The sequence below is a fragment of the Prinia subflava genome, chromosome 2 (assembly GCF_021018805.1).
Source record: "Prinia subflava isolate CZ2003 ecotype Zambia chromosome 2, Cam_Psub_1.2, whole genome shotgun sequence".
NCBI classification, from domain to species: domain Eukaryota; kingdom Metazoa; phylum Chordata; class Aves; order Passeriformes; family Cisticolidae; genus Prinia; species Prinia subflava.
In genome coordinates, this window is record NC_086248.1 from 11,108,619 (window position 1) to 11,119,974 (window position 11,356).

General features: G+C 34.9%; 1 protein-coding gene across 3 annotated transcripts in view; it reads left to right on the forward strand.

Moving 5' to 3' along the window:
- Positions 1-11,356, forward strand: part of SMC6 (structural maintenance of chromosomes 6) — a 37,113-nt gene extending 25,757 nt beyond the window's left edge. For all 3 annotated transcript variants that reach the window (XM_063424590.1, XM_063424592.1, XM_063424593.1), the window contains exons 20-28: positions 312-392; positions 1,018-1,188; positions 3,240-3,377; positions 4,131-4,276; positions 4,972-5,097; positions 5,739-5,844; positions 7,668-7,820; positions 9,457-9,554; positions 10,917-11,356. In XM_063424590.1, coding sequence (XP_063280660.1) covers positions 312-392; positions 1,018-1,188; positions 3,240-3,377; positions 4,131-4,276; positions 4,972-5,097; positions 5,739-5,844; positions 7,668-7,820; positions 9,457-9,554; positions 10,917-11,025 — 1,128 coding nt within the window. In that variant the 3' untranslated portion in view covers positions 11,026-11,356. The remainder of the gene's footprint in view (positions 1-311; positions 393-1,017; positions 1,189-3,239; positions 3,378-4,130; positions 4,277-4,971; positions 5,098-5,738; positions 5,845-7,667; positions 7,821-9,456; positions 9,555-10,916) is intronic.

Consider the following 11,356-nt stretch of genomic DNA (forward strand, 5'->3'; position numbering starts at 1 on the left):
AGCAGAAAGAAAACCTGGCATGCGGTCTGAAATGCTGAAGATAAATACTTGGAGAAAAAAATGAAATGTATTTTATTCAATTGTCATACTGAATGGAAATGTGATAATGAATTAAAGTACACGGCTTTCAGAACAAGTTATATCTCATGAAAATTAATTCCACAGGTGGGTATGAGGAGTTATGTCTCTTGTTAGTCATTAATGAAACTAAAAAATACCAGTATCTTCTTTCCTGTGATGACTTAAATGAATACATATGAACTTTTCTCTTTAGTTAAGCTTCAGAACATCTGTTTTCTTTTTCTTCTCAGGTAAAAGTAAGAACAGCAAATGCAGAGATAGCAGATCTTGAAAATGTGGAAGAACACCAGGCAGCAGATGTCCATATATTGGTAAGAATAGATTATCCAATTATGTCTAATCAACATATGAATAATGTCTTTTAATGTTGGCAATGTTTTGAAATAAGCAAAGTTGGATACTGAAGAATGTAATGCTTGCCATAATTCAAAATATTTCTGTAAATTGAGTGATTTTATTTATTTTTGGTGATGTAAATTTATTTCCCTGGGTTTTGCAATATTTTTGATTTTGAATCAGAAAGTATTTATGATGATAATTCATTAGAGATAGTGTTATTTTCTAGGAGACACCAACAGTCCACTTACTCTTCCTGCATTGCATTGTATATTGGACGTATATTGGCCACAGATCCAGAGAGAAATTACCTTGTTCTTTTCAGTCTTTTCCTCACAACTCCCAAATAAAATCCTCTTACTTTTCAGTCTCATAAATATGAACTTTTATTTTGTAGTTTGATTGAGTCATCTCCTACAAGATCTGTCAGTCTCTTCCTTTGGGCTTTAGTGACAATTACATTGAGCTGCTCCTATTCTTGCTAGGCTTAGTACTCCATGTAATACTGTACCTTAATACTGATAGTAAAATAAAAATCTGGTACAGTACCTTGCAAATGTGTCTCATTTTATTATTCTTAACTTTAATACATTTTGACAGCAAGAGGAAGCTGAAGAAAATAAGGGTAGGATGGAATGTGTAAAACAAGATATGCAGGTACAAAGCAGAAAAATGGAAGAACTGAAAAGTGATCTCCAAGAAGCTGAGAAAAGATTAGAAGAAGTGAAAGAAAAAATGCATCGAGTAGAAGAAATTGCTGGCCCGATTAAGGTAACAACAGTTTTATATTGTATTTTTGATTTGTTTCATTTGTGTGTCAAGGTGAATGAGGTTAAGAAGAGGTGAGGCAGAAGAAAAGAACTTGATGTTGCCTGATGTACTTAAAGACTACCTAGAAAATGGAAATGGAGCATTCCATATAAGAGCATGTTGGAAAATAAGCTTGGCAATATTCTGAAGGTGATGGTGATGGTTACATATCTTTAGTCATGAAGGGAAAAGGAAGGAAAAACATTTTCCTTGATTTCCTCTCTCGTGCATCACATTTGTTGTTTTTGCTTGTTTGTTTCTAAGAGACCTTGACTAAGAATGTTCATAACTGTTCATTTCTCAAAACAGCATTTGAAGTTCTATATGAAGTGGTTGTTATTTTATGAAGTTACATAATCACAGAAGGTACCAGTATATAGTTTTAATTATTCAAGACTACAGAAGGCACCTGGAAATGGCAGAGAAATAACAAGACTTAAGATAAATAACAGCATGGTGACATGCAAAATTTGATGTTGGCAAATGGAAGGCAGTCTCACATTGACAAGAAGAACTTATGGTTTGAAAATAGAAAATAGAAATAAGACTTTGGGACATTTATAGTACTGTAAACTTGTAGAAGGATGAACTGAAGGAAACTGAAAAGATCACTATGGGAATCTCTTACATGTCTCACTTAAACTGTAAATTGCTGTGTAGCCAGCCCAAATTAAAAGAACAAACAAAAAGAGTAAGGAAACAGGTCAGCAAAGCAACAGATAAATGTATTAGTTCTAATGTATCTAATATGGAAAATCTAGAGATATGATCTATTTAAAAAGAACCTCTCTGTATGGAAAGAGATATATTCAGAATATGAAAACATTATTGCTTGTTATTTAGAGTACTGAACAGAATTGAGGGAAGCACTGAAATTCCTGAAAAAGTTTTAAATCAGATGTGTTAAGTGTTCTACAGTTGTTTAATGAACAGTTGACATAGCAAGTTGTGGTTTTAAGATAGTATTGGAAAAAAGTAAGAGCATCTGTTATTGTTGGTGATGGTTGATTTTCTTTGTTGTTGAGGGGTTTTTGAGTTGTTTCTTGGTTTTTTTTCTGTTTGGTTTGATATTTTTTATGTTTGTTTTTTAAGACAAGCCATCTAGTTGACAGGAATGAGGAAGAAAATGATGCCCTAATTTATGTCATTCTTAATATCTTTTTGCTTCTCTGGAAAGATATATCACTTCAACAGCATCACTACTTACAGAGGTTGCTGGTGAAGGGTCTGGAGCACAGTTTCTGTGAGGAGCAGCTGAGGGAGCTGGGGCTCTTTAGCCTGGGGAAAAGGAGGCTCAGGGGGACCTTACCAGTCCCTACAACCACCTGAAAGGAGATTGTAGTGAGGTAGGGATCACTCTCTTCTCCTGGGTAACCAGTGACAGGAGGAGAGGAAATGCCTTCAAATTGCACCAGGGGAAGTTTAGTTTAGATATGGGGAGAAAAATTCTCATGGAAAGGCTTGTAAACCATTGGAACAAACTTCCCGGGCAAGTGGTGGAATCACCATCCCTGGAAGCATTCAAAAATGTTGTACTGGAGGAATTGGTTAGGTGGTTTATAATGGTGATGGTTTTGGGTTGATGGTTGTACTTAATGTTCTTAAAGGTTTATTCCAGCCTGAACTATGCTATGATTCTATGATTTTGCATTACAGGACACTGAATTTTCACACAAAAATGCTGTTCTGGCTGATGTCACACAGGCATCAGAAGTTCCACATAGAATGCAGTGTAAAAAATAAATGCAGTTTTTTGAGCTTTAGGAGAAAGCATAGCTTTTTTTAAAGATGAAATCACCTCAAGATATAATTCCTAAAACCATTGCATGTATTTATTCCTTGTCAGAATTAAGCATAGATTTTCTCATGAGCTGCTGTTAAAGCTCCTAGATTCTAGAAGTAGTGTTACTGAAGCAAAGTAAGTTAGAACAACCTGTGAGAAGTCAGTAAACACTAGAGAGATTCTCAGGAATCTCCCCCAAACAGCTCACATCGTGATTTGTTCCAAACAGGCTGAATTAAACCAGGCTGAGACAGAAGTGGAAAACAGAAGACGCCATTTGCAGCACTATGAAGAAAAACAGAGAGAACATGTGGCTTGCATAAATAAGCACAAAGATTTACTAGTTTCCAAAGAAAAGGAATTAGAGGTATGTGTGGTTGTTTTTTTTTTTTTTACCTATTGAAGTCAGATGGTCATGATTCTTCTAATATTTAATAATAAATCATTCCACTTTTATAGCATATAGGCCATATTAATATACTCAGCTACCCTGAGTACTCTCTCAGCTGTGTCCTATGCTATGTAAAGCAAATAAAGTAATTTTGTGTGAGTGAATTGAGGTCTCTTTTTTTTTCTGACAGGACACCATTTCTGTCTTGACAGCTAAATCATGGTTCATCCATCTAGGACCATTTCTTCTGTCTTCTGCAATTAGAAGATTAAAATTACTTAAAATTTGTGGCTTAAGTTAAATTGAATAATACTGTTTTGGTTTCTTGGATAGTACATTTTTGCTTGTACTGGCCCTGTATCTCTAACTTTTGAAGACTTACCTAATCAAGCTTTATTAACTGACTCTGAAGTCACATCCACAAAGACTTTTGGAGGACTGCCCTATTTAAATATGGTGATTTGGGTTCCTTAGTTATCTGCATTAGCTGAATAACTGTGATTGTATTCAAAATCTTGGATACAGTTCTTGGCACTGAAGTAATTACCCATATATAAATGTTGTCAATAAAATTGTTAGCTGGGTTTGCTGTAATAAGAACAGAAAGAACACAAAAATATTGTTCTTTCTTGGAGTTTGTGTTTTTCTGTAGCGTAAAATACTTGTTGTGAAGACTAAACAGATTTTTGAAAAATATGACAATTACTTGAGTTTCAAATATTCCTTCAGGAAAAAATGGCAAAAGCGAGGCAAATCTTCTCAGAGCGCATCAAGGTCAGCAGAACTGTCAAAAGTCTTGATGCAGAAATGAATCGCTTGAGAGAGAGGATAAATTCAGAAAGCAGTCACCGTGGAAACAGAGAAGAAATAATCCAGTAAGTCATCTGTACTGTCTAAAACAGTTCAGGTAGGATGGAAAAGAGAGGCCAAAGAAGAGTTTTCTTACTGATTCACTATGTGTTTATGTGTGTTTTTAGTATTTAAGATATGTATGAAGGTGTGTGTTGCACTGATTATCCCAGTACTGAACACATTTAAGAGTCCTGAAACACCTTCCAGTGATTTTAGGCAGCATCTGTGCTATATTTATGATGTTAGCAATAATCAGATACCCTCTTAGTGTTTTGAAGTACCCCAGTTATGACTACACGAAAATAACTCGCCATTGTTTTGTGATGCATTTGTTATGCTGAGTATTCAGCGTAATTCTCATTTGAGTAACTATTGCACAAGCTGGGCAACTCCTTGAGGTTTTGACTTGAATGTATTTCAAGGAAGCACTCCCCACAGATGTTCTTGAGCATGGGGAAACCAGTTATTCATTCTGCTTGGTGAAAGAGGTTATTTTCAAAAGAATTAAAAATAGGATTAAGGTGTAATTTTTGTCCACATTTCATTGGTGAACAGTGTCTTATTTGACTTATCAAATGCTTTCAGCTTTCACGTAAACCCTCACAAGAAAGTTTTCATTTGAATATTTTGATTATCAAAATGATTTTCAGCATTTACAACAACAGGTCAGTTTTAATGTAATGCATATTACTCCTAACCTTTCTGTTAATTAAAACAGGCAATTTCATTATGCAAAGGAAAGATACGAGGATGCAAGCAATAAATTAAAGAATTCAAGGAGATTTGTTGCAAAGCTGGACGAGGTAATGACAGAGAGGCTCAAAGTGTATCGGCAGTTCCTCAGGTGAGTTTAACACAGGGTTCACAACAATCTTTTTAACCTCAGCTTGCTCCCAGTTTCAATCTTATCATGCCTGAGAGTTTAGAGGCAGCCTGGACTGAAGGCTGGAAAAGCAGTGAGATAATGGAGCCTGTATTTTGTTTCATCCCAAAGACCTCAACTGTGCTGACTTCATCCAAGGCAGTTCTGTTTGAGAGCTGGTTTTGGTCAGTAAAATGTCAGCAACGTACTAAGACATGAAATAATCTTATTTTTATTGATTATAATCAGTGGTGGTGAGTCCCTATAATTTCATTGTGGGCCAAACACTTCTCCTCTGCTCTGTGCTGAAAAAATTCAAAGATCTTGATTCAAATTCTGTAATTTGACAGCTTCTTTTCCATTACTGTGTACACCCCTTCTTTCTTGCTTCAGTGCCTTAATATCCCATACTTATCCATGAAGATTTTGTTGTTGCCTTCCTTCAGAAGGATTCTCTCCAGTACATCTAATGTCAGCCACTTGAGAGTGCAGCTGATTTTGAGAGAATGTTGTTAGTGGAGGAGGGCTTAATACTTGTATGTGGAACTGTTGATGAAAATCTGCTGTCACTTTTTCATATATTTAAAAACTTACTCCTCCAATGTTTGTTTGCTTGATTTAAGGAGCCTTTCTATGCAATGCAAACTCCACTTTGAGCAATTGTTACGTCTTCGAGGTTGCTCTGGACATATAATTTTTGATCACAAAAATGAGACACTTTCCATAACAGTAAGTTATTTTATATTACTTCAATTACCATAATACATAATGAATTATTATTTGTTTTAGTCTCAGGTGCTAGAAATGCATTGCAAATGATGGAATAAATTGTTTTTCCCTCTCCAAAACGTGATACACTAAGTTGTAGTGTTATAAATATTCTGATCAAGTAATCAGTTTAATCATATAAAAGAGTTAGTTATGATTACAAGTAGAAAATTGTGAAGTGTAAGGTATAGAAATGTTAGGAGGTTGTGCTTGAAATATGCAGCCATAGGAACCTCACCAAGAAGTTCCTGGACTTCTGTGTTTTGATTAAGAAACTGGAGGCTGTCAGGCACACCAGTTGTGCTGTTGGAAACCTCCCTACCCTTCCCATCCTGGTTTGAATGTTGAATGTTGGAATGATTCCAATCAGTAGACTGAGTGGAGATGACCAATGATTGTTTTAGGATAAGAATATTGATGAAGATACATAACTAACAAAATCAGTCATTGCAGAGGTTAAATTTGAGAGTGGGCATATTATGCATAGTATGTTAAAGAACTTATGTAACAATGATTCAGCAAAAAAAGTATGAAAAATGGCTGGATTTTGTCTGTTGAGCAGGACACTTTGGAGGAGTTTCCAAAAGCCTGAGTGAAGAAGTGTCTGCTTAATCACATCAAACTGGTGTTGGATAAGTTTCTGTCATCCCTTCTGGTGACAATAGGATGTTGTTGAAAACAAGCAAAGACAAAAAACATGGCCATTTGAAATGGGCAGGTTGCTAGATTACAAGGAATAAATGTGGATTGGTCATCCAGTCTTTCAAAGTAACTCATTCCTGGTTCATTGATAGGAAGTTCATCAATATTGGTGTGATTGTATAGTGGCTCTAGTTGTTATTTAAACATCTTAATGCAGGAAAGCTTTGATAGTTTTTTTTTTTTCTGTGTACTTTTTAACATACATTCCAAAAAGTTTTATCATGGTTTTATCTACTTTTTTTCTGTGGGAGACTTCAGTTTTAGGGATTAAGGGGAAAAATATGCAGTGGCAACATAAATACATACCACAGTCCTAATTAGACAGGTGAAGCACATGTATCCGAAGAACTAAACTCAGTCCATAAAATATCAAGTCATTACTTGACTTTATCAAATATTTTTATAATAGCTGATGTGTCAGATATCTCACAAAAGACATCTGTATTTAGTCAAGGAATGTAAGTTGCAAAAAAGAAAACTGCAAAAAAAAAGATTCCACTTCAAAAAAATCCTTATTTGCCTGCGTAACTTGTTAAAGGTAATGAAATTAGCAGGGCAAGAAAATGCCCAAGTTTCATCTTACAGAAGGAGTGCCACAAGATGTCATCATAATCAATGTAACCAAATGGTTGTTCACAATGTTTGCTGTATCCCATGTAAAGAATCCCTTCCTCATTTAAAATTCTTCTGTAAATCAATTACCTGTTTTCTATTGTACCTGGTAACCATGGGATTTTACTGTTATGTAAACATTTATCTTGCCATTTATTAAACACTGTTTAACAACTATTTAAAATAGAGATTTGAATAAAAAAAATCTGGCAGAATCATTCGATCTGTTCAGTGTGTATGACTGTGATAGACGAAGTTGCAGTGATCCTAAAAATGTGTTACTAAATGGTTAGGAGCCATCCCATTCCAGAATGGCAATTGCAGTAAAATGCAGAAAATTTCTGCAGTGAAATGCAGAAAATTTTCAAGCGATGTCTGTCCATGTACAATATGTTTGCTGTTAAAATTATGATTGTGTTAGTATGTCTTCATCTCAGATTTAAAAACTGCTCCAATATTTTTATTTCAAGGTTCAGCCTCGAGAGGAAGAGAAAGCTGCCCATTGTGATCTGAGATCCTTATCAGGAGGTGAACGTTCCTTCTCCACAGTTTGTTTCATTCTTTCTCTGTGGAACATTACTGAATCTCCTTTCAGATGCATGGATGAATTTGATGTCTACATGGTATAGTTTAAACTTAAACTATGTCTCCCATTTTGATTTGTATAAATTGCTGAAATAGTTGGGTTGTTTGGTTAGATTTAGAACCACTGTAGTTAACTGTACTATAAAAAACCCTCTAACCAAAATCAAAATCCCCCAAAACAAGTTTTTTAGTGATCTTGTTCACTTTGTTTGGTGACTTTCGAAGCTTATTTTGTTTCTGAAGTTGGTATCCAGAAATACGAGACTTTCTGTTAATTTACATGCTCAAACCTTTGTTCAGCACAAAAATAATAAATCAGCTGTTACTGTGTTTGTCAGAGGCTGACTCTTCATATTGCTGGGACATTCTGGGCTTGGCATGTGCTTTGATTTCTGCCAATTTTGCAATCAGTGTGGGGTTTTTTCAGGGCAAATGTAGCAGTTGGGTTCACTGTAGGTACTCATTTTATAGAAACTCATACTTCAGGTAGGAGCATGTTTCCAAGATGTTGAAATACAAAATAATGAACAATAAATACTAATGTTAGCTAAAACTGATAAATCATATTTTTTGTGTACAGGTTCCCTGGACAGGCCGTAACCCATTTTGAAATTAATTTTCTTTTTTTGAAGATTTATTTCCCACTTATTAATATGCAGAATGGTGTGAGTTTGGGAAAATATTTACTTCTGTGAGACAAAGATTTGATGCTGGCACATTTAATTTTGCCTCAGTGTCCCTTCCTCATCAATCATTTATTTACTAGGAATAACCTAGACAGAACAAAGATAATATGGTTTATATTAAAGAATTTCAAAAAGAACAGTATGCATCTAAGGTAGCGAAGCAGTCATTTTTCAGCCAACTTTCAAATCTTAGATCCTCTTTTAAAAGTTAGTTATGCAGTTTATCTATCATTCTGGAAAAGGGTGGATACTCAGAACTGTAGCCTTTCATCTATTCAATAAATCATTCCATACTTTGTTTTTCCACCGCAGTGCCAGTGAATTCAGTGTTCCTGTTCCTCATGTTCTGTGGTTACTCCTGGTGTAATCATGGAGCTCCACCACATGAGGACTCCACTGTGTATTTTTGTGAGAGATCTCTGATTTCATGAGGAACAGTGCACAGCTCAGAGCTCTGTTAGTCCCTGCTAATAACAGCTTCCTATTGCACATCCTTTTCAGTAAGCCTAATGCATAAGGTTGCATTCAAAATAGTAATAATGATAATAACAATAATAATCGTAATACAAGCAAGCTCCATAAAATCATAATATCATAGGTTGCATGGAGTCCTTAAATCCTCTCAGGTGATTTTTCAGGCAGAATTTTACAGGAAACATTATTCTTCTGAAGTACAGTTCATCTCAGCATGTCAATGAAGTAAGAAGTACTGTATGTCATCAAAGATGATAGACAAACACTATAAATAGATGAGTGTGTGATTTTTCTGATAGAAGCTTTCTATTGCCCATGTATACTAAAAAGTACAATTTATGAATTTCCCAGGCTGTAATTTGTAGCTTTTAGATTTTTACCCTAATGTTTCTCCAGGTTTTCTTAGTTTTTCTTAGTCTTGTTTAGGTATTTTCTTTAGCCAACCTTGACTGTAGAGCGATTAATTCTGGTAGGTTTTCTAGAATCATGTACCTGACAAATCTTTTGTCTTTAGGATATGCTGAACAGAAGAATTGCCATCGATATGATTCTGGAGAGGGCTGACTTTCAGCGGCACCGACAGTTCATCCTCTTCACCCCCCTGAGCATGAGGTAACACTGTTGGGATTATTTCAGCACACAGCAATTGCAGGGGAGTTCTGTTGCAAGGAGTGTAACTTGAAAAAGTTGAATATGAGGAGAAAGAAATCTTGCTGTTTGTAGTAGTAGAACATAAACAATTAAGCAGTTCATTGCTGGTGGTTCTGTGAAGTTAAAGGAGTTTTTAATAGGGTTTTTTTACTCTTTCTTATTATATATAATGGTAATTCAGTCAGACTTGAATTAGTTTATCTGAAATAAGGCAACTTTTTAAAATGTTTTATTTTGTCAAACAGGCTCTTCTTAGCTTAGCTTTGTATGTCCCTCTCCCCTCCCATAAATAACAAAAGACTTGGGATTTTTTTCTGTGAATACTACACTACTTTCAAGAGGTTTGTCATTTGAGTTGATTTTATTTTCTGAGTTTTAATGTTGCTGATCTAGAGACTCATAGCTTACACCATAATTTTAGAATCAGAATTTTAACAGCTTACACCATGTTTTAAATTTTTGATCTGGTGTTTCACATTTTTGATCTGGTGTTTCAAAATTCTTTCACAACCTTTATATAAAACCAGTTCAAGGGGACAGTCATGTCTCTAACCTTGTGCAGCCAGCTCCTCTCTATTAACCCAGTGTAACCAGTGAAGCCTGAGAGGGTAATTAAAGCAGTCTTCAAAAGGAAATTGATTTATTTCTAATTGCCTTCCCTCACTAAAGTATATAAAAAGTAGAGTAGTGGTATCTGTTGTTATTTCAGTGGAAATGCTTTTCTGGAGATTTTTCTGAAACTAATAAACACACAGGAATTTTTTGTATGGTCACTGTTGAAAAACTTAATAATTCAAGTTCAGTTTGAATTTATTATATTGTTCCATGTTTCATGTTCAACAAACATTAAATTTAACAAAAATATGGGGACAACTTCAGGAAAAATCTATTTAGGATAATCAGTGCAGAAGCCTGTGTAAATTTATGTTGAGTAACTTTGCTCATTGTTAATATGTTGTGATTGATTACACGTGTGGTATGGTGTGTGCTGCTTCGGGATCTCTAGGGCAAATCCTTCCTTGTATTCCATCATTTGTTCATTTGGAGGTTTTCATAAAAGAACCTTTTCTCTAGTTAAGGCAGTCTAATTGTTAGAAATCGTGATTGAAATGAGTGCTTGTCTTTACCTCAAGCTTTTATTGAAATTGGGCCCAGGATCAGTTCAGTGAAGACCGAGCCTCACCCTATGCTACTGCTTTTAAAACTGTCAAAGAAAAAAGGTGCAGTTATTTCAAGGAAAATATGTGATGTAAAGAATCAAATGGAAATACTAAAATTCTTGGAGAAGAAACACTGTTTAAATGATGCATCCTTTATTTTTAGTACTCTGCCTACGAGTCCCCATCTTCGAATCCTCCGCATGCCAGACCCTCCAAGAGACCAAAGAACACTGAATTTCCGAAATAGGAATGACAGAGACGAAGATCAATAAGTATCTCTGTATGAATATGGTATAATATTGAAGACAAATGTGGAATAATATATGTAAAATTATTTCTTCCTGATGCTGAAAAAGATAATGAATTGTTAGATACTCTCAGGAAGATATTTCTGTATTGTTATTAATTATTTTTTAAAGGTTTACTGTGTGTGCACAGGACAAGAATAAGCACAGTTTGGACTAGGAGAAAATTTTGAATGTTCTGTTGATATTTTTAGCTACCAACTACAGAATTTTTTTTATCTGTTCTGATTTTTCTTCTGGAAAATTTGAAATATATTTTGTATAACTATAAAATATTTTAATAAACCATTTGAACTGA